General features: G+C 58.5%; 1 protein-coding gene across 4 annotated transcripts in view; it reads left to right on the top strand.

Moving 5' to 3' along the window:
* Window positions 1–17,172, top strand: part of VAV2 (vav guanine nucleotide exchange factor 2) — a 179,384-nt gene extending 162,212 nt beyond the window's left edge. For 2 of the 4 annotated variants that reach the window (XM_081595899.1, XM_081595898.1), the window contains 11 exons: window positions 952–968; window positions 1,753–1,774; window positions 2,653–2,780; window positions 3,981–4,055; window positions 5,319–5,371; window positions 6,630–6,746; window positions 9,015–9,102; window positions 10,314–10,437; window positions 11,202–11,288; window positions 12,216–12,370; window positions 14,941–17,172. In XM_081595899.1, coding sequence (XP_081452025.1) covers window positions 952–968; window positions 1,753–1,774; window positions 2,653–2,780; window positions 3,981–4,055; window positions 5,319–5,371; window positions 6,630–6,746; window positions 9,015–9,102; window positions 10,314–10,437; window positions 11,202–11,288; window positions 12,216–12,370; window positions 14,941–14,988 — 914 coding nt within the window. In that variant the 3' untranslated portion in view covers window positions 14,989–17,172. Of the gene's footprint in view, window positions 1–951; window positions 969–1,752; window positions 1,775–2,652; window positions 2,781–3,980; window positions 4,056–5,318; window positions 5,372–6,629; window positions 6,747–9,014; window positions 9,103–10,313; window positions 10,438–11,201; window positions 11,289–12,212; window positions 12,371–14,940 lie in introns of all 4 variants that reach the window. The other 2 variants (XM_081595900.1, XM_081595901.1) reach the window with 2 other exon arrangements.
* The last annotated feature ends 5,483 nt before the right edge of the window (window positions 17,173–22,655 follow it).

Consider the following 22,655-nt stretch of genomic DNA (forward strand, 5'->3'; position numbering starts at 1 on the left):
CCCTCTGCTGGGAACCTGCCCTGCCCCAGCCCCTCCTGGCTTTTTCTCCTCTCACAGTCCAAGCTGCTTCCTTTCCTCCCACATGCTTACCTTTCGTCCTGGTCTCAGGCAACATTCCTCGGCCACCTGGCTCCACCTCTGGGCCAGGCAGGTTTACCCGTCTGCTGTCCCTGGGGCCAGGATGTCCCAGGGAGAGGCCAGCCCCTCCCAGAGCCCCTCTCCCCAGGAAGCCTCCTCGGGGGCACCAGCTGCCTGCCCACTCACGCCCCTGCTCTTCAAGGGCGGATTCCTGTGTCTGCCCAAGGCAGGCTGCGACCGTGAGTGTGAGGTGGTGTTGAAGGCCCGTCAGCCACACGTCAGCCGCTGTGGCGCTTGCTTTGTCCAGTGGTGGAGTTGGCCGCCCGGCTGGTCAGATGGCTGGGGCCCAGCCCGGCACTGTGTCCTCCCCTGGGGTCACCCCAGGACAGGCAGAAAGAATCTCTAGAATGTTTGCCTTCCATCTGACAAGCTGGATTGCCCTGTGTCTGAGAACGGGCAGGCTGACAGAGTAGCTGGCCTAGTCCATCTCCTGTCCCTTGCCCGTGGCAGGCATCACTAGTCAACTGCGGAACTCTTCCCTTTGAGCCTGGCTTCCGCACAGTGATTGGGCAGCTGCTGCCTTGGAGCAGAGTTGGTTCGTGCAGGAAGCCTGTTGGCCGTGGTGTCTGATACTCTGGGGGTGTTCTCCCGTGGGCCCCCTGTAACCAGAGCTCAGAATTTGCCGTTAGAAGTAACAGGGATTTTCACGGTCACCAGCCGTGCGTGTCCGTAATCCTTGTCTGAGCCCACGGGCCTTGATGCGCCCCTCCTTGCGTCCTCGGGTGCCCCCAGCGGCTCTTGTCGTGAGGTGACAGCCCCCCGGTCCACAGTGCTGGCCACTTGCCCTCTGACCCCAGTGTGCTTCCTTTTCAGGTTCTCCTGCAGACCTGGTGAGTCCGCCAAACCGTTCCCTTCCCGCTGCCCTGCACCACACGCCACCCTGTGCCCAGAGTGAAAAAGACCCAACCATCCCAGCCCTCACACTCATGAGGCCAGGCTGGCTCGCAGAGCCCCCGTTGGTCATGAGGGGCCTTTGTTTCCCGTTGTGGTCACCACAAAGAAACGGGTCCCCGGGCATGGCTTCCTGGGGCCTGACAGCTTGTCCCCTGCCCGGTGTCCGGCTGGTGGCCGTGGGTGCTCAGCTCCGCGACAGGCATCCACCCACCTCACTCCCATCCCGATTTGGTGTAGCGCCCTCTCTTGAACTAATCAGAGATGAAGTTGCTGAGTTCGCTTACGGGGTGTGGACGTCATGTCCTTCCCCGGTCATGCAGTCCAGCACTTAACAGGCTCTTACATGGGGGGCAGAGATGCCCTCCAGGAGGAGTGAACACCCCACATTTATTGTGTGCAGCAGGACCTGTCCCAGACAGAGAAGACAAGCCCCAGGCTCTGAGCAGGGATTCCCCGCATGGGGTGGTCAGGGCAGGCTTCTTGGAGGAGGTGGGAGTTAATGGTCAGGGATGGGAGGGTCAGAAATGTCCCAGGGCTGCGGAGGGGCACAGAGGTGGAGGGTGGAGGTCCCACGGGGAAACTGTCACAAGTCCCTATGGGTGTCCAGGACGTGTCCCTGTGCTCCTTCCTCCCTGCCTTGACCTCTCTTGTTGGGTGGGGGGTGGGGTGCCGGCTGCTTGGGCAGCCTTCCGTCCTCACTGTCTGTCCTTGCCCTCACAGGACGCCTCTGGAGCGGGGCCAGGTGAGTCTGGGACTTGGGTCTTCTCTGCTGTCGTCCTTGCCAGCGGTCACCCTGGGAGCCTGGGCCTGACCACAGCGACTGCCGGCTTTGCCCCAAGTTCTCAGCTCTGGGCTCCCAGGGTCTGTGTGCCCTCTAGCCCCATCTCCCTCTCACCTCCATGGCCACCTCCCCTGGGAGCCATCTTAGTTTCTGATGACACAGCGCCAGGGGTGGGGACAGGGCCCAGCCTGCCCAGGGTCCCTTCAGCCCAGGAGAGACTCTGAGCTGCGGCCTGGAGACCCAGAGCAGAGCAGACACAGCCCGAGCTGCAAAGTCCAAGCCAATCATGAGAACAGAAAACAAGCCACGCTGCCGCCTCTGGGGCACCAGTGTCAGAACCAGACACGGCCCAGACGTGGCAAACACGGCCCATGCAAGGCTGGGCCGCTTAGAGCAGGGCTCGAGAGGTCCACAAGTTCTTGGGGGCACAGCCGGGCCCCCGTGTCAGCCCAGAGGTGGCCCTGAGCAGCCGGGTGGCCTCGGTCGGCCGCTGACCCCGCCCCCGTCTCTTAACGGGAGGAATGCGCGGTCTCCCGCTCCACACGGCGCTCCGTCACAGATCCCAAGGTGTCTGAAGGAAGGCACATAAAGTGCTCTTTAAAAATAGGTTACTGTTATGGAAATGATACCCGGAATCTGTTCATCACATAAGTAGTTTATTGATAACTTACGATATTTAACAAAGAGACATGGGAGTCTTAGGGGAAGAATTCAAGGAGGGACGGTACAGGGCTCCGTCCACTTCCAAGAGCCCCAAGAGGTCTGAGAAGGCCGGGGAGGCTGAGGGCACCCTGGGACGAAGTTACCAAGCCAGGCCTCTCCTGCCCTGTCCTCCGCAGGTCCCAAGATGGTGGCTGTGCAGAATTACCATGGCAACCCCGCTCCCCCCGGGAAGCCGGTGCTGACCTTCCAGACGGGTGATGTGATTGAGCTACTGAGAGGCGACCCCAAGTCTCAGTGGTGGGAGGTGGGTCCCGGGAGGATCTCACCCCCAGCTGCCCCCTCCTCTCTCCCCAGGGCAGAAGTGGAGAGTCCTGCATTTCCAGGCAGGGGTGGGTTTGGGGTGGCAGACCATCAGACGGAGAGAAGAGGGCTGTTCACAGGGCCTGGGTGTCGGGGTGTCAGCTTTGACATGGCAGGGGGAGCAGCGTCCCCTCGCCAGAGAGACCATCATTGTCCAAGCCCTTTCCCCGAGGCCTCCTGCCTGGGCTGCGTCCTGTGCATCCAAACCACGCCTCTCCCACCCTGCTTCCCAGCCCACCCCAGTCCAGGCCAGCACCACCGTGCCCAGCACTGGGGGGGCAGCACTTCCCAGGCCCCGCATAGCCGTCCCCCAGGAGACGCAGGTCCCCGTGATGGTCTATGGTTCTGAGCCGAGAATCTTGCTGTTCCGGTTATAAGGCCGGAGAAGGGGGGTGGGGTGGCCAGTGGTGCCCCTCTCCTAAGCCCTGGCCCCTGGGGGTCCACACCGTGCCACAGGAACCCGGGGTACTTACCCATCCTGGGGACAAGGGTGACCTGCTGAGAACTGACGCTGGCGCACGTGTTCCTCGGAGTCCGCGTCCTGTTGCCGGCGGCCTCGTTGCTGTGTGCGGTCCTTGTCACTGCGTCCTTACTCACGGACTCACCGCACTAGACCGTGCCTCCCGTAACTGGAGATCCGAGGGCTGAGTCAGTGGCCGCGGTCCAGTCTCTCCCACGCTGACCCCAGCCACCCAGTGCCCCTCCTCTCCGCAGGTGTCCCCAGGGCCGTGAGGTCTGGGCGGCCCTGCAGAGGCACCTGGCTGATGGGAAGGTGGGGGCTGCTGGGGGCACCTTAGGAGGGAGTGGGGAGAGTGAGCCCCCGACCCCAGGTCCATGTACCCCTGACGGTTTGGGAAGGGCCGGTGTGGATAAGAGGAAATGGCAGCCAGGAGAGGGGCTCTGGTCTCAGCGCCAAGCAAGTTTTATACCTTCTCTGGGGCCTCAGTGTCCTTGTCCGGGAAGTGGAGTGCCCCCCTACCTTCCTGCCCAGAATGGTTCTAAGGTCAGCTGAGGTTATAACAGACAGGTGATGCGGAGACAGGCTTCTCAGGGACTACCCTCATCTTCCTTGGGATAACCCCCTGCTCCCCCCAAAACTAGCCAGGCCAGGCCCCGCGGGCCCTGACCCTCTGTCCACTCCCAGGGTCAGCTGGTGCAGACCAGGAAGTCAGGCTACTTCCCCAGCTCGTCTGTGAAGCCCTGTCCTGTGGATGGAAAGGTGAGTACTTTTCACGGAAGCTTCTGGAGCGCAGGGCCAGGGTGCCATGGGCGTTGAGAACGTCCTTCTCACTCAGGACACCCTGGGCTTGTTCAGGCCATCGTGAGCTGGCCTCGGAGCTGGGACGGGAGTCCAAGAGACAGAGGTGCCTTCATGGTGGGAGGATATGGCTGGTTTTAAAAACACTAAAATGGGCATCTCTGCAGCAGGCATCATGGACCAGAGACCAGCTGCCTGTCTTCGGCTTTTAGGGCCTTCATGAGTCTTCTCTCTCAAATATAAAGACGCAGAGCTAGGGATTGTGTTATTTAGAAAGAGGTTTATGGCATTTCTTTCATTTGAGTGCTATGGAGCAGATCCTGCTGTGTTACAAAAGGCATCAAGCCGTCAGCCTTGAATGAACGGCATCACCCCCATGCCCCCGGGAAAAGACAGCTAAAAGTGAGAGAATGAAACTTCTCCCAAAGTGGCAGGAGGCAGGTGCTCGACTCCCAGGAGCCCTGGTCCACCCACCGGGCCCTGCCTGGCCTCCGGCCCCACTGCCCAGCTTGCTGCTTCGGCGTGGGCCATTGCCCAGGTGAAGGGGAAAGCATTTTTGGACATGCCTTGCTGACAGGGCAAGGGGACCAGACAGCAGAGGAAGAAAATGTCGCTCACTCACTGAGTGGCCTGTGTGTGTTGCAGGAGGCACTTCCTAGCCCTGGGCCTCAGTTTCCCCATCTGCATGGTGAATGGGGTGGGGTGGGGACAGGTAGTCTGGCGTTTTTAGCCAGCCTGTGGTCCGGTGAGGGAGGCCGGGGTGAGGGCTCTGGCCAGCGAGGGCACAGCGTGCGGTCTGGAGAGCGGCACGGTTCACCTGCAGACGCAGCCCTCCGCCTGCAGACACACTACTGCCAGCCCAGTGCCCGCCCTCGGGGCTGCGGCCGTCGGCACCAGAGCACGGGAGGGTAGGGTGTGCTCCTGTCTACCGCCGAGACGTCCCAGTGGCCTCCGGGTTGCTCTCCTCCCCCTAACAGTGCACTGGTCGTTGAGTGCTATGTGTTCATTCATTCAGTCAATCATTCATTCAGTCAAACCCACCGGGCACCTGCCTAGTGACGGTGAGTCCCGGCACCCCCCAGGCCAGTGGCTCTGGGCGAGAGTCCATAGGCGTGCTGGGAGCCAGGGCTGGGCCCCCCAGCTCACCGATGATAGGAAACTGCTGGTCCCCATGCTATGGACAGTCCCCGGGGAGACACTGACCCCAGTGTTCTCTCCTGCCAGCCGCCCGTCAGCCGGCCGCTGTCCCGGGAGATGGACTACACCACGTACCCCTGGTAAGTGGGTCAGCGGGGCCCCTCCGTGGTGGGGGCGTGGGGTCCCTGGCTGCCCCCCGTGTCTCCAGGGTGGCTGAGCCCAGCTGCACACGGCCCCTTCTCCCGTGCTCAGCTGTGAGTCGCTGGGAAACAGGGAGAATCTTCTCTACCCCAGGCAGCTGTTTCCCTGTCAACAAACAGATCATCAGGTTAGAACATTTAGGAGAATGAAACCTTTTTTAAATGAGATCTTACTTGAGGATAAAATATAGAAAAGGAGGCATGAAAATGTTAGTCGCTCAGCTATGTCCGACTCTTAGTGACCTCATGTCCCTGCCAGGCCCCTCTGTCCATGGATTCTCCAGGCAAGAAGACAGGGGTGGGTGGCCATTTCCTTCTCCAGGGGATCTTCCTGACCCAGAGATCAAACCTGGGTCTCCCGCATTGCAGGCAGATTCTTTACTGTCTGAGCCATATATTTAAGGCCAAAAGTTATAACTGTATTTGCTCATACAGTGCTTGATGAGAGAAGTGGGGCTGTCTGATGAATAAGATGTGAGGGTGGATGTGGAAGGCGTGAGTCTCAAATGCGGATCGGCCTGGGGTCCAGCTTTTATCACTCCACCTGCTGGCTCACCGGCTGCCTGGGACCGGGGCTCAGCTGCCACACCCGTGTCTCTGAGACCCCAGGGTCTGTTCCCTCCAGTACCTTGTTCACTGCATTTGAATGTGGAGGGTGGAGGACTTGCCTGCGATTTTTCACTTGACGCATAGAACTTCAGTTTTCTAATGAATCCATTTGCAGAAGTCCCAACTCAGCCCTACAGGGAGGTGCGAATGGGATCAGGCTTTGTTCTGGAGAAGAGATGGGCTGGGGGTGGGCTTCATTTTCATAGAGATGGAGAGAAAAGCTTTCAGACACAAAGGGTTAGGACACAAAACATGACCCGACATGAGCAGTTTGTGTTTTTTCCTTCTTCCTAAACATTAAGAATTTAGAAGGGACATTTTGATCTAATGCCTCTTCCCTGAATGCCTCTTGCAGACCCTGGGTTCTGGAGGGTGAGACCCGGGTGGACTGGCAGGGTCCAGGGCCTCATCTCGACCCTGTGCGCCAGCACGCGGATGCCCCGCCCCCGTCTCCTCTGGGCCTCGCCCATCCTTCGCCCCGCCTCCCAGGGGCGTGGCCTCGCTTCCCAGTAGGCCCTTAAGCGGATTAGAGCCCGGCTGGATGCCCGTCAGGCCACGTGTACAGACAGCTCCGTCTCTTCTGCTCCAGGTTTGCCGGAAATATGGAGAGGCAGCAGACCGACAACCTGCTCAAATCCCATGCCAGCGGGACCTACCTGATCAGGGAGCGGCCGGCGGAGGCCGAGCGCTTTGCCATAAGCATCAAGTATGTGGAGGCTGGGGGTCAGAGAGACCCCTGCCCTGGTGCCGTTCTGAATCAGGGGGTCCACATCCTCTCCAGATCCTGGGCTTGCTGGATGTGGCCTTGGGACGTGCCGCCCACAGTGGGCATTTTAGGCGTGAAAGGCTTCGGCCCACGGCCTTAGGGCTGGGATCTTCCTGCCCCGAAGCTGCCCCCTTTCTGGGTCTTCTGGCTCCTCTTCAAAGGACGGAATCTGATTGGTGGCTGGTCACCACCAGCACAGTACACACACTGGACAAGAGTCTCGGGCCAGTGAATAGAGGGTTCTGGTTTGCTGTGACCTCAGTGGGGTCAGGAGCCCCAAGCAGGGTGGGCTGCGTGCAGGGAAGCCCTCCTCGGGTCTGCTGAGTGGGTGCTGGGTGGAGCGGGCAGGCCCATGGCAGGGCCACTGGGTGCTTCGAGGGAGTCACGGAAGTCTGGTATCAAGTGAGTAACAGACATCGACATGAGGGAGCAGGGAGGCCCTTTCTGTAGGAGGCAGAAGCGCCTCTGGCTGTTAGGGGCAGACGAGAACCGAGCTCAGCGGGGCCACACCTAGGTCCTGAACACGCAGCCCGCTCCCAATCTTCCGTTTCGGTGTTTGTTCTCCCCTCTCGCTATACCAGCTTCCTCTACATCTGGGCCCAGTCGGGGCTGAGGGCATGGGTGCCCCAGCAGCGGGAGCCAGTGCTGACCTGAGCACTGAACCGCCCCCTCCTCCACCCCACAGTGCTGAGGGGTCTGCAGGTGGTCAGTCCCTGGTCGTCCAGGGCGGGGTCCCACTGTACAGAATGGCTGCTGGAGGACCTCCAGGTGGAAGTGGTGGAGGTCAGGATCCGGGAAACCAGGAGGAGTTGAAACTGAAGATGAGACCCCTCACCCACACGCACAAACTGCCTTGGTCCCCACGGCCTTTCTAAGAGGCCCCACAGATGTTCGGGCCTGGAAAAAATGCACTGGCTTTTCTAAAACACAAAAACCAAAGAACGCCTGCAGCACTGAAAGTGACAGCTGTTTAGTGACCGTCAGCTGGACATGACCTGGGTTACCTGGTACCTAGGACCTGCTCTCGAGCAGAGGTCAGCTGTACCTGCCATGGGCGATGGGGCATGGAAGGTGTGTGACCCACGGTGGGTGGGGCCTCCCACAGTAAGTCTTGGCAGGGCCCTAGGAGAACAGTGGAGCATGAGGCGTGGTGGCAGGTCTGTGGCAGAGGCTGTGAAGAGCAGTGAACTGGCAGAGGCATCTCTCACCTCATGGGAATCCGCAGAGCACCTTCTGGGTGCCTGGCCTGCAGGGCTCTGGAGTGGGGCTCAGAGGGTCTTGTCCAAGGAGCTTGGCAGGGGTAGGTGAGCACGCTCACTCACTTTGAATCCAGGAGAAGCAGGGTGGGGGCTGCTGTGCAAGGCTCCTCTGGAGAGGAGGGTGGCCTGTGGGTGTATGCTTGCTTAACAACTCTATTCTGTTAACTGGTTTCCAGGTGTTAAACCAACCTTGCATTCCTGGAATGTTGCATTTAACCGTGGTGTAACATCCCTCTTATATGTCGGTGTGTATAGGTGTGCATATGGAGAGTCACTATAATGATGGTCTGTAGAGGATTTGTGCCTCTGTCGTCCTAGAGGATGTTGGTGTGTGGTTTTCTGTACTTGTGCTGTCTTTGGCTTTGAAGTCAGCTGGCAAGGGACGGGGTGGTATTTGGAAGGGAAGGGGTACGAGCTCTCCTTTGAGGCCACATTTGAAATGAGACCTGGGACACAAGTCAGGGTCCTGAGGGTGGCAGGAGGCTGAGCATTCTGGGCTGAGGGCACAGCCCATGCTGGGGCCTTGAGGGCCTGTGCTGGGCGTTTCTGAGGAAGAGCCCCTCCAGCTTCCTGGGGTGAGGGTGCAGAGGAGGAGAGTCTTAGTGGGGGCGGAGACAGGGAGTAGGGACGTGGGGAGGGGGACGTCCCCAGTGCAGACAGCAAGCAGAATCTGGGATGAACGTCTCTGCGGGGCTGCAGGGCAGACAGGTGTGGGGCTCTGGGGCCCGAGGCCTTGGCTGACCTCGGAGTTTGGGCTTCAGACAGACCAGGTGGCCTGGTGGTTGGATGGACAGACAGTCGGAGGCAGGCCCAGGCTGGGGCGGGAGCAGGAGGTGAGGACCGAGGGCCAGGGTCTTTGCTCCAGCACGTGTGCAGTAAGCCCGGAGCCCTGCGAGGCTGGTGCCACGCAGCCTGCGCAGTGACCGCCGCCCCCGTGTGCTCGGCCTAGGTTCAACGACGAGGTGAAGCACATCAAGGTCGTGGAGAGAGACGGCTGGGTCCACGTCACAGAAGCCAAGAAATTTGAAAGCCTCTTGGTACGTGGCCCGGGGGGCTCCCACCGACCGTCCCTGAAGATGGAGGAGGGTCCAGGTCTCCCACTGAGGCCACAGCGGGGAGCAGCGGCCCCCCCCAGCCACTCCTGCAGGCCAGGCTCCCAGTGGGGAGAGCCCAGCAGGCGTCCCCCACCTCTGGGCTAGCGGCCACTCTTCTGCGGGGGGGGGGTAGGGGAGTGTTCCCAGTGTGAGAAAGATCCAGGAAAGCTGGTCTGTAAGGCACCTTGGGACAGGTAAGGAAGCTCCCAGGTCAGGACCTCTGTCCCCCAGACCCTGTGGTGGACAGCAAGGTCAGCAGCATCCCGCAGCCCATTCGCGCCGAGCCTCTGCCAGAGCCAGAAACCGAGGCCCGGGGGGTTGCATCCAGGTCTGGCTGCCGGCTGGACTCACACACACGTGTGAGTCCAGTGCCTGCCCCGCCCCTCCCAGAACTGTCCCGGCCCAGCCAGAAAGCCATGAGTACATGAACAGTCCTCCTTAAGATGATTTAAAGTTAGACCCGGTGTTTCTTTGCTCAATCACACGTGTTGCGTGTGTGGAGACCGTCTAACCAGAGCACGGGGGCTCTCAGACGTCCCACTGTGGCCGCAGAAAAGCACACAGTGAAAGAGAAAGTGCCCCCAACGTGCCCCCAACCCTGACGTTCTCGTTTCAGGGTGAGTCCCCACCACCTCGAGTAGAGCTCAGGTGTGGTTTATGGATTCCTTTTTCAAACAGTGCCCCTGTTCACACGGGTCCCAACTCTTAGTTTTCCTCTCGGCACAGTGAACACCAGGGGAACAGCCCTCTCTCTTCTTGCCCTGCTGTAGCTGCGTGGCACTGAGTCACGTGGCTATGCTGCGGATTCTAGAAGCACTTCCCTGCTGTTGGGTGGGTGGGGGTTTCCAATCTTTTCCTATTATGAAGAGTTGCAGGGTGCGTCTGTGGCCCTCAGTCCTGGCCTTCTTCCCTGGCTCTTTCTTTAGAAATGTTTGAGAGAGAAATTGCAGTATCAAAAGTCTTTGCCATACTGACCGCACCCCGCCCCCTGTCTGGGAGCTGGGGTCAGGGGCGGCTAGGAGGAGGGGTCGTTCCCGAGGAGAGTCGAGGAGAGGAGTCCTCTGTGAGAACCTGAGGCCGGGGCAGAGGGGGGACGAGGCACCCGGGAGGACTGCCTGGAGGCGGAGGCAGCAGTGCCTGTGTACATCCTGCAGGAGCTGGTGGAGTACTACCAGTCCCACTCGCTCAAGGAGAGCTTCAAGCAGCTGGACACCACGCTCAAGTACCCGTATAAGGCACGGGAACGCACAGCCTCCAGGGCTTCCACCCGCTCCCCAGGTAACGCCCCTTCCAGGAAGGCTTCCGGTGGACCTCACTGACCTAGGCCCGAGCCCCTTCCCGATTCCCGCCCCTGGGAGTGGTGGCCCAGGTCCCCCAGCTCTTCACCAGCACCCTGCCAAGCCAGGGTGCCCAGGCAGTCCTGTGTGACCAGTCGGGAGTGCCAGCTCTGAATGGCTACTCCAAACTTTGGTGCCTCTGCCTGGAGGTCAGCGTGGGGAGGGAGCAGGGCAGGTGCCTTCTGTCCCCAGATCCATCCCTGTGCCCCAGCCCTCCCCCCGCCCAGGGGCCCCGGCTGCCAGGGAGCCAGAGCTGGGACCTCGACTTGGAGACGGGGCTGCACGGCACAGGCGGGGGCCAGCTGGAGAGAGGGGCAAGGTGGGCCTGGGGCTCGGGCTCGGAGCCGCCCTGCTTCGTCCCGCTGCAGGGGCTCGCAGGGCTGCAGGACCTGGGACTGCGGGCAAGGCAGGCCCGAGAGGAAGCCAGGCCTTCAGCGAGCGCCTCCTGAGTGCAGGCGCGGGGCTGGGCTCTCTGCCCATGTCCTTTCCTGCGTCCCCGCTCAAGCCCGCCCGCTGGGAGGAGGTGGTCCAGGACACAGGTGCCGGGGGCGGGGGCAAGGGCAGCTGTGCCCAGGTGGGCCTCAAGGCTCCAGCTGTCCCCCTGCTCTCTGGCGCCCTGGGCAGGGCCCCCCCATCCCTGCTGCCTCTGACTGCGTGTGGATGCCCCCAGCCCCGCCTTTCACTTTCTCTCTCGCCTCTTTGCAGCTTCCTGCGCTTCCTACAACTTTTCTTTTCTCAGTCCTCAGGGCCTCGGCCTTGCTTCTCAGGGCTCCTCCGCGCCCTTCTGGTCAGGTACTGCTGCTGCTCAGGGGCGTGGGGGGCCCGGCCTGCCGCCAGCCAACCCGCAGCCCTGGCCTGACCGTGTCCACAGCCGCTGCAGCCGGGGCGGGACGGGGCAGGTGGACGCTGACGGGGGTGGGAGGGGGACTGCTGCAGCTCCTGTGGACACCGTCAGGCTCGGCCCCGCCCCCCCCTTTGAATCGCTCGCCCCGCATGACCCCCCCAGCTCATCGGCCGCTGCCCTCTATTGCTTCCTGGGAGCTTGGCCTCTGGTGGCATCAAACGGCCCGGCGGCCCCCTCGAGGGAAGTGGGAGCAGCCCCGGGGTGGGCCCCACGCGGCAACAGTAAGGAGGACCTGTGGAACTGGGTGCAGGGGGACCGTCCCGACTGGCCCTGACTGCACGGCCTGCTGCTGCCTGAGTCAGAGCCCACCCCAGCAGCTGTTTATGCCCCCCCATCATGTCCATTGCCACCTGTCCATCAGGACTCCTGGGTCCTGGGCCACGCTGGTCCAGCCCGGTTTCTAGTTTGGTTTGGGCTGTGGAACTGCGGACATGAGGGAGATTGGACACCAGTGCCCTGGGGTCCACTTCCAGGCCCTTTGTCACAGTGAAGGCTGGGGGCTAGGCAGCGGTCACCCTGCTGTCCACTCCTCGTGTGTTGCTCAGACGCTGGACATGTGGGAAGGCCCTCAGGGAGCTGTGATGGCCCCCAGCGTGGTGGTGAAGCTCTGGCTCCAGCCCGGTGGAGCTCACATGGCCCACAGGCCTGCAGGCTGGGGCACCCACAGAGGATCCAGGGGCCCTGGGACAGGAGCCTGGTCTGTCCCTCTGTGGGCACAAGGCCGGGCCCTGGGGGAGAGACCTAGCTCAGCCTGAGGACCCCCACCCTGGAGGCCCCGACGGTCACCTTGTGACGCCGCCCGTCTCCCCCAGCAGTGTTTACACCCCGTGTCATCGGCACGGCCGTGGCCAGGTACAACTTCGCCGCCCGCGACCTGCGGGAGCTCTCGCTGCGGGAAGGTGACGTGGTGAAGATATACAGCCGCATCGGTGGGGACCAGGGCTGGTGGAAGGGCGAGACCAACGGCCGGGTGAGTGGGTCTCTAGGGCTTGGGGAGGCGGGGCTCCGGCTGACACCAAGCATCACCCTGCCCTGACCCTGTGCCTTCTGACCTTGTCCGGAAGACTTAGCATCCCCAGGCTCCGTGAGCTGGGGTCACATTGTGAGGAACCGACCTCCTGGCTCAGATCTGGACCCCAGCCTGTCTGACCCTGTGTCCATACTCAGTCCTATTCTGTGGTTTTTGTGGCAAAGGTGGAGACAGATGTTGGGTGCAATCTTCAGGTCACTTGCTTGTGCCCGACCCTCTTTGCAGGCAGGTTACCTCGGGACTGAGTGCAGAGCCTTAGTGCCCTTGCTGGGCTCCTGCCATTCCTTAAGACTCCATTTACACCTTGGTGATACGGGAAGGGATGCATAGTATCCCCACCCAGACATGGCTCCTTATCCTGGTACCCTGTCTGGCCTCCCTGGCTTTGACTGGTTCCACTGGCATTCACCCAACAGGGTACCTGAGCTCCACAAACCACTGATTAGGAAACATCCAGCTTTTGAGGGGCTGCAGCTGCCCATAGACTTGGCCAGACTTGGCTCCCATCACTCACCGTTCCATTACCAGATGGAGGAAACTGATCTGCCTTCACCTGGCATGTTGTCTGCCCTTGGAGACCCTTGGGTCTGACCCTGTTTCCATCTGACCGCCCTTCAGAAGTATGAGGCCACTGAGTCCTAGGCAGTTGACCTAGAGGGCTGGGACCACTAGCTCTCAAAGTGTGGAGAGGTGCCTGGAGCTTCATAAGCACACCCCTGGGCCTTCACTTGATTACTTGGCTCAGGTGATATCTGCCAAGTTTCTCCACTATAAATGCACTGTAATTAGTAAGTAATGTGCAGGGTAATACTTTGAAATCAGATGAATAGCCTGATCCTCATCAAACTTTCACCTACTAGTTTTATCATTCATTGATTAATTTTGCCTATTCAGTTATTTCTATCATGGTAGAAAATACTGATTTTCTATCTTTTCTTTTACACTTCTTGGTGGGCATTCTACTGAAAGAAAAAGCGTTCTCTTCTCTACTTGGTCATTCTCCCCCGCCCGTCCAGGAATCAGTCATCTGTCCACCAAGACCTGCTTCCTTTCTGTGAGCCATTGTATTGAGTTCATTTTTTGCAGAGTATTTTTACTGGAACTAGAATTCTAGGCTGGCAGCTCTTATTTCCACACTTTGAGGATGTCTTTCCATCGTCCCCAGTCTGCCATCATTTCTGTATAAAAGTCCGTCAACATTCTTACGGTGGTTCCTTTGCAAGAAATGGGTGGGGCTCCAGGTGAAGAACGAACCTTTGTTTGTCATCACTTTTACCAGAATGTGCCTATGGATGGTTTTTTCCTGTGTTTACTCTGTTTGAGATTTGCAGAGCTTTTTGGACATGTGGCTTTCTGTTCTTTGTCGCTTTTGGAAATTTCTCCGGATATTGTGTCTGTTCCATTTTCTCTCTTCCCTTTCTGGGCCTTTTCTCTTTCTGGGGCTCTGTTCACAAGTCTTTTTCACCACGTTGCTGCTCAGGCACAAAGTCGTGCCTGACTCTGCACCCCGCGGACGGCAGCACACCAGCCCCCGTGGCCCGTATGTTATTCGTGCTGTTCTATGTGTTTCTTATCCATTTTCTCTGGTTTTCCATCTCATTACTTCTTATTGACTGATCTTCCAGTGTCTTCTGTTTTGTCTAGTCTGCTCTTAATTTCAATCATGATGTTTTTCAGTTCTAGGATTTCTATTTGATTTCTGATTTCAGTTCTCTGGTAAAGTTTTCTGCTTTTTCATCAGTTTTCTGAAGCAGACAAGTGGAGGTTACGTATATTTCCTAATAGATGACCCCAGTGTCTGGATTTCCTGTAGATTTGTCTCTGCTGTCTGCGTTTTATCTTAGTTTCTGTCACTTGGGCCTGATTAAATGCCAAGCTTGTGCATAAAACACTGAAGAGGCTCTGGATGGATGCTTTTTTCCTCTGGAGAGGATTTAATTTTTTTGTTGCTGGCAGTTAGCTGGTGGGCAGGTTGTCTTGAACTTCTCAGGGCTGGTGCCTTTCAGGGTCATCCCCATTCCTGGGCCTGGGCTCCACTAGCTTTTCTGCCACTTCTCCAGGGTCTGTCTTGGGACAGGCCTGCCTTAGAACAACAGCCTTTTAAAGAATCCCCCAACTCCACGAGCCTCCACTCGCCCTCATCCTTCACACACACTTCCCGATAGCTTCTCTGATTGCTCAGTTGGTAAAGAATCCACCTGCAATTCAGGAGACCCCGGTTCAATTCCTGGGTTGGGAAGATCCACTGGAGAAGGGATAGGAAGCCCACTCCAGTATTCTTGGGTTTCCCTTGTGGCTCAGCTGGTAAAGTATCTGCCCGCAATGCGGGAGACCTGGGTTCGATCCCTGGGTTGGGAAGATCCCCTGGAGAAGGGACAGGCTACCCACTCCAGTATTCTGGCCTGGAGAATCCCATGAACGGTATAGTCCATGGGGTCCCAAAGAGTCGGGCACAACTGAGCGACTTTCACTTTTTTCACACACTTACATGAGTCTGACATTGTTTTCAGATCGGCTGGTTTCCTTCAACGTATGTGGAAGAGGAGGGTGTCCAGTGACAGCGAGAACACGGGCAGGACTCGTGGATTTTCTTGGAAGAGTTGCTCCAGTGATGAAGTCTGTCTCTAGCTTGCAACTCAGAGGGGAAATGCCCGCCAACCTTCCAGTCTTCAGCAGCCCGTGGGGATGGGGAGGGGGTTCAGAATCCTACATGTGATCGGTCCTGCCATCAGTCTGCCCTTGGTGGCCTGTCCTGGGTACGCTGCTTGTACATAGAGGAAATCTGGGCCAGCCCTGGGTGCCAAGGAGAGGGAGTGCCCATGGGTGGTATTCTGAGCCAGGGTCTGGGTGACAGCTGAGGACAGAGCTCACCTTGCCCCTGTCCTGTCAAGGTGGCCTTCAGGAGCCTGGGTTTGAAAAGCAGGTGTGGTCCAGGGTGGGCTGGGCACCACGGAGGGGACCTTCCCCTGGTCCCTTCCATTCGGCCTCTAGACCCTCAGCCCTCCTGCATCCTGCTGCTCCCGGGGGGAGGCTTTGGGCCTTGAGAGGCAGAAGGGGCCAGAGCAGGCCACTGTGCCTGAGGTAGAAGCGGGGGCATCACCAGGGCCTGTGCAGCCCCTCGGGCCCCCCCGTCCCTCTGCACCGGGAGTGTGCAGAGACCCCCAGGGAGGCCCCCCTCTCTCAGGCGGGAGCCTTAGGAACGATGAAGCTGCCAACCCTGTTCCCCAGTCGAAGGTGCTGTGTCTGCCCGGAGTCCCTAGTGTGTGTCTGTCCTGTCCTGCTGCCAGGTGGGTACACGGTTTATAAACGCTGATGAGGGCGGGAAGCAGATGGGGTTTTCCGCTTGCTCGGTCTCTGCTGCTCACACTCCTCTCCAGAAGGACGCCCCCCGCAACACTGCTCCCAGCAGGCGGGGCCCCCTGCATCTCCCACGCCCTACCAGGTGGTCACTGAGAGTCTGCCCGGCCTTTGCACAGATGTTGGTTCTAGCCCTTGGCAAGTCTTCCAAGACTCCTGCAGCCCATGAAACGGGGCCTGTGGCCAGCCCTAAATAAGTGCTCTTGGGGGGTGGCTCCACCCCCTGGACTTCCCCTCCTCACTCCTTCTGGCCCTTGACCTCTTGCTGGCTTGGCCAGACCCCATTCTCTCAGCCCGGATGTTGCATGAGTCCCAGCGACACTGTCTCCTCCCAGCTCTGTGCCAAAGCTGCTGCTGCAACCTGGGCTTCGTGGGTCCCCCTTTCCCAGGGGCCAGCTGCACAAGGTCAGCGTTGCCAAGGCTGGACCCCACTGGTATGGTTGCTGGTGGCCACGCTGCACCCTGGGGTTCCTCGGAGGTCAGCCTCGTAATCTCCAGGCTCGGCTCGCACAGCAGCCTTCTGGCTTGGGGAGGAGGTGGGGAGGGGTCTCAGAGGGCGTGTAGCAAGCAGGAGGCAGAAGGCAGCCAGCAGAGGCTTGGGGAGTGAGGGTGACAGGATTGTGTTTGGGGCGGTGGGCAAGGAGGGGCAGGGAGGAAGAATTTTCCACGGAGAGAGCAGACCCAAAACTTGTCATCAGGGCGCACCCAGCACTTTGCACGTGACCTCTGCTCAGCTGGCCCAGCTGCAAGCCTGCGGTGGGAGGGGAGGCGACCAGCAGCCCGTCGTGTTTACAGTTGTCAGGAAGGTTTTGGTTTTCGTTATTGTTGTTGTTGGGGTTTTGTTTTGTTTCGTTTTTTTTTTTGGTTTGGCTTGTTTGCTTTTTAAGAGGGGAAAAAAAAGTTTGTAATTATTTCCTCCAAAGCTCCCATTATATATCTGTGAATAATAAGGAAGAGATTTTATAATAGCAGAAAATACTGTATATTTGGAGGTCATCATGAAACAAGACGTCGTGGTAACGAAGGATACTGAGAAAACCCTACGTAGAAGCCTGGTTCTTGTGACTGTTCTGCTTTGTTTTTGTTTGTCTGGAGACTTGTCTCCATTGGGTTAGTTTTCGCGCTGCTGGCAGCAGGAAGGGAGGAGGACTGGGTGCAGGCTGGGATGCGGGTGGTTTCAGCATGATACGGACAGCCTCTGGGGGGGCTTCGGAGCTCAGACCTGAGATTAGCTGTGAACCCTTAGGAGCCCGATGCATGCAGGTCAGGGGTCTGAGGGTCCTGCAGCTGGTGGTGACCCCAAACAGAACACAGACTGTACATTTGCCAATAGGTTTTTTCAGACCACGGTTTCTACTGCAAATAAACCTGAGTTCTTTTCTGCAGGAGTGGCTGGCCTTTTGTGCTGGGGAGGAGGGCGTGGCTGGATTCCTCTGTCTGTGTCCAGAAGGTTCTACCCGTCTGGATACTGTCAGCCCAGGGGTGGTGGCCTGGGTCAGACGCAGGCCTTGGGGTGACTTGGCCTCAGGCACAGGCTGGGGGTCTGGAGGGATAATGATGCCAGGCCACCAACCAGGTGTCTCCAGGCTGGCCCAGGTCACAGGTTTCCTGTACAGAGTCCTGTGACCCCTCCAGCAGCTCTTAGAGGCGGCCATCTCTTCCTCTGGATGGGATTCAAACCCTAGCCCTGCTACTTGGGCGTGTCCTTCACCTCCTGAGCCTGTTTCTTTATATGTACATGTTGGAGTGTTGGAGATAAAAAACACTCTCTCTGTGGCCTGTGACCAGAGAAAATTAGAATAGCACAGCCTAGGCTTATTCTTCCATTATGGGGATGGAGTCTAGAGGCAGTGAGTGGTCCAGGGTGGTTTGGTGCCCGCCCCCCCCCACTCCTCTCATCTTCAGCATGTACTTCCTTCTTCATAGTTACCTCATGGTCCAAGGTGGCTGCTAGAGCTCCTGCCATCAGGCTGTGAGCAGACACAAAAGCTGACACAGAACTTCCCCTTATCCTGCTCACCCAGGGCTTGGGCATGTGGCCACCCCTGGCTGCACTGGAGGCTGCTGATGCAGGTCCTGGGCTGGGTGTACAGCCTGGAGAATGTTGGGTTCTGCTGCTGCAGGGATGTGACCAGACAGGCCCCACCTGGAGGTGGTGAGGGTCAGGCGAGACTCGGAGTCTGGCGCACATCTGGTGCTCAGGTTTTATTATAAACCAAGGAGGCGAGCGCAGATGTTTGAGGTGACACAGCTGGAGAGAGTGGGAGGTTTCCCCCGTCTCTGGTCTGCAGGACCTGGCTCAGGCTGGTACCCTGACGATCTGATGGGGGGCCAGCCCCTCTCTGAGAATCTCTCAGGCCTGAGTCCCCCGAGAGGCCCAGTGGTTTCCACACTGTCTCCCGACTGCAGCCTCTAGTTCTGAGTTCTCATGTCCACATATGGTGATGGAACGGCCTGGACGCTCACTGACTAGCCCCTGGGCCAGCACTCAGTGGCCCTGAGCGGGGCGGACAAGCTTGGACAGCCCTGGAGAAAGCTCCTGGCCGCCTGAGGGCAGCTGTGGGTGAACCTGGGGCGCTGGAAGCTGAGGGGCCTTGGGGAAGGCGCCAATAGCGTCTGCCAAGGGGTCCTGACCGGAAAAGGGTGGGAAGCCCCCGCCCTGCTCGGGGGGCTGCGTGTGGACAGGGCGGAGGCCAGCGAGAAGCAGGCAGGAGCAGTGCGCTCCCAGGCGTCCAGGGCGGGCCACCTATGGTTATCCTGACAGCCATGGGCTCCCCTCGGACAGGGCCGCTGTGGAGCCCACGGTGTCCACAGCTGGAGAAACCTGCTGAGCGAAAGATGGAAACAGCCCATTCCTGAGGTGAGGTGGACGCCCGCCACCCCTGCTCCTCCACCCCCAGCACAGGAGCCCGCAGAAGACAGAGTGGGAGGCTGAGCTCGAAAGAAGGGGCCCGTCCCGGAGAGGAGAGCCCGGAGCAGAGCCGCCTTGAGAGCCAGCGCCGGGGCAGCCTCGCAGTTCTCGGGCCATCCGGGGTTGGGACCTGGGATTCTAACACCCGTGACATCAGCCGCAGGGCCTCACAGGCCAGGAGCCGGAGGTGGACCCCGACATACAGCCGAGATCTCAGACAGTTCCCCCGTCATGAAAAGGAAACTAACGTGCGTGGATCCAAAAAGAGCGCAGACCAGGACAAATATTTTCATGTGCTTTTTAAACTTTCAGAAATTAAAAGGATGCATGAATCCAGAATGGTTAACCCTGGGCCTCAGAGATAAAATAAAACCCCCCTGGGTAGCAGGCAGAAGGTAAAGTGCCTGATGGGGAGAACAGCTTGGGTTTGCCTTAGACCTCAACCGGTCACCATGCCCAAGGCTTCGTGCTTGCCAAGCCTTCCAGGCATAAGGCAGCAAGTAGACTATTTCCAGCTCATCCCCACATCTCAAGGAATGTCCTGCGTGAGGGACCACTGCCTGGACCAATGTCCAGGGCCAACCCTGCGCCCAGTGAGAGGGAAAGTTCACCCCAGGATTGGGGGTGGGGAGGATGTTGAACCTCTGTCTGCAGGAACACGTCAGACAAAGGGAAGATTTGGATACAGAACCTAATACAATGATTCTCAACCCCGTCACCAGAAATAATGCATGTCAACACGATTTCAGCAAAGAAAGCTGGGAAGGGACAAAGGCCGGTGGTGGGAGGCAGCGGAGGTGCACGGGTTTCCTCATCTTTTCCAGGTAAAAGTCAAGGTCTAGTGTTGGAACCTGGAGGGAATAGAGGCACAAGCGTGTTTAATAGTGCGAAGATGAACTCTACGAAAGAAAAGGTGATGGACTGAAAGTGGTCGGGCTGCGAGAGGAGGGTGGGGAAGCGGAAGGGGCACAGTCACGGCTCCTGGGAGAGACGATGGGTCCTGCCTGGGAAGAGGCTTGGTGTCTTTTCCGGAGGTGTGTGGGTGGGTGGTTTTCTGTTGCTGCCACAAGTTACCGTAAATATGGTGACTTGGAACACACTCGCTGTCGTCTTTCACTTCTGTGGGTTGTCGAAGCCCCACACAGATCTCCCTGGGCTGAGAGCAAGGTGCTGCAAGGCATGTTCTTTTCTGGAGGTTCTAGGGGAGAGGCCATCTCCTTGCCTTTCCGGCTTCTAGACGCTGTCTGCATTCCTGGTACCATAGCCCCCTCCCCCTCCATCTTCAAAACCAGCGCAGTTGCCTCTCCAGCCCTTCTGCAGTCACATCTCTCTGTCCCCCTCTGACCACAGCTGGGGAGGATTCTCCACTTTTAGGGACACACGTGATCAGATGGGTCCCACCCACATGATCCAGAAAAACCTTCCCCTCTCAGGGTCCTCCACTTTTATCACACCGGCAAAGTCTCTTTTGCCATGAGAAGTCACATGTTCACAGGTGCCAAATGTTAGGGCGTGGACATCGCGGGGCCACTGTTCTGCAATAGTAGGCTGGATACTCTGACCAGTCTTGCCGGTAAACACAACAGAAACCGTGGGAAAATATTTCTAATTTCATCAATGAGCTGGTCATGAAGAAGAAACACACAAATGCCAAAAGCTACGTGAGGGCAGGAGTCCAGAGAGGTTGGCTGGCTCTCTCCCTAAGGGCGTTTGCCCAACTGAGTGAGCCTGAGTTCCAGTCCATAGGGCCTGGCTGGGATGGGGAGAGGGGACCAAACCCAGACCCCAGCACAGCACCAAGTCTAACAGGTGAGCTCTTTGCTCATGCTGGGACCCCACTGGACCTGACCTTAAATGTCAGGATGCAAAGAAACACAACCACCGCCCCAAACCACAACCACCATGAGACAGCACAGAAAATTCTTTTTCCTGGATCTTGAAAATGACTAGAGGGAAAAGCAGAAACTTCCTTGCGAACACGGATTATGGGTTGAACTATGTCCCTCCCAAAAGGGCATATTGAAGTCCCAGTACCTGTGAATGTGAGCTAACTTGAAAACAAGGTCATTGCAGTTCCTTGGTTGGGGAACCAAGAGCCCATGGTGTGGCCAAAATAAAATATTCAGAAGGAAAGTAAGTGGCCTCCATTTGTGTAAACAAAAAAAAAGAAAGTATAATTTTTCCAAGTAGAAAATTACAAATGTATTAAATGTGCACAAATTGCAGGGTTTTGAAATTACAGCTCTGGTTCGGATGGCTGTCTTGGGGTGGCTGGTTCCCACGCTGGTGGAGGGGGGTTGGCAGGGGGGAACTTTCCTGATAGGATTTTACGAGGTTTGTGGGTTAACTCGGACTCCTGTTCCTTCATACGAAGCTGATGCATTTACTTTCCTTAACAATTCAGTCTGACCCTTCGCTCTCCCTAGCGAAGGAAACCCCACAGGCCCACAGGAGGTCTCCGTGGGTGCGTTGGGACGGGCTGGCGCCGGCTCTCAGGCTCTGAGGGCGCAGCCTCTTCCCAAGTCCGTGTTCCGTGGCGCCCTTCTCTTCCGTGGCTTGAAACCGGCCCTCATGGGAGCATTTTCATGGGAGAAATCGGCCAGTGCTGCCCACCTGGAGAGCCAGATGTTAAAACCTTAGCGGCACCCACTGGAAGAGGCGGCTCGCTAACAACAACAAGCTGAAACAATCCTGGAGGTTAATACACTTCACAACGTAGCCTCGAAATCCATAGACTAAAAACAGAATTAAGTGCATGGGTCCCAGTCACACAGTGCTCAGAGACAGCCGACAGTACTGTCAGGGGGCTCTGCCAGGGGCGTGTCCGTGCGGAGGACAGCGGGAGAACCAGGCAGAGCCGAGCCATCAGTCCCCATGGGCGTCCGCCTCCCTGCCTGGACTCAGGTCCCATTTGGGGGACGTTCCCAGTCACTGGGTCCAGCGTCCCCGGGGTGTCATACTCACATGTGGCCACCAGGGGCGACGTTCCCCGCGGAGGCCCAGCCTCCGCCCACTGCCTGGACCTAGGTGCAGGCTCTCCCCGCGGGGGCTCAGCGGCCGAGTGCCCAGGTATGGTTCCCACGTTTGTTTCCATCCCAAATGCCGTTGGAAGCAAATGACGGAGTGAAGCGGGAGCCTCGAGGTTCTGGCCCACTGCTGCCCACACCTGCCGTGTGTGCCGTGGTGGAGTCCAGGTGGCCGCAGACCCCAGCCCACTGCACCTGCCCTCTGTGGGTGCGGGTTGGGGGAGGGGCTCCCAGGGAAGGGCTCCCACCCGTCTCCTGGGAAGGACCGCTTACTCCCGGATAATAAAGCATTGTCTTCATGACGTCGCGGGCGGGGATTTGATTCCTTTTTTTTTTTAAGGTTCTTATTGGAAAAACAAAATCTTGGCAGTGCAAAGGCAGCCCTTAAAAGTTGCTCTGGAAACTCCCCTGATCTGGGTCTGGCACCCGCTGGCTGTGTTCTGCCTTGGTTTGCTTATCTCTCCAATGAGCCCCAGAGGACACACAGGAAGCCCTCAGCAAGCTGATGCCCTGCCCGTGCCCCCCACCCTGTCATCGCCACCCCTTAGGTGCTTGAGGCTGATAGGGCACTGGGGCGGCTGGGTCACATGTGGCCAGGTATCGTCAGATTGTTGCTTAGTGTCCCTCTTTTGCCCGGCGCCAAGCAGAGCTCCACGGAGGAGCTTCCCCTCCCCCCTGCTCACACCCCCGCTCCCCCTGGACATCTGCCCAGTCAGAGGGTGGCCTGCAGACTCTTCCCTCTGCCCCGGGAGCCTGGCCAGCAGGTGGGGGTGGAGGCCTGGCTGGGCATGTGGAAAGGGCCAGCCCGGGCCAGAAGGAGGCATCTCAGGGCTGGTAATAAACTGCAGAGAAACTTGCAAAATTCCCTGAAGCTGACAGGGCAGGGGTTATAGTCCTTAGTATCCATCTGCGGAGGCCGAGGCTCAGCAGG

This window comes from Giraffa tippelskirchi, chromosome 4 (genome assembly GCF_054371585.1).
Source record: "Giraffa tippelskirchi isolate mGirTip1 chromosome 4, T2T-mGirTip1v1.2.pri, whole genome shotgun sequence".
NCBI classification, from domain to species: Eukaryota; Metazoa; Chordata; class Mammalia; order Artiodactyla; family Giraffidae; genus Giraffa; species Giraffa tippelskirchi.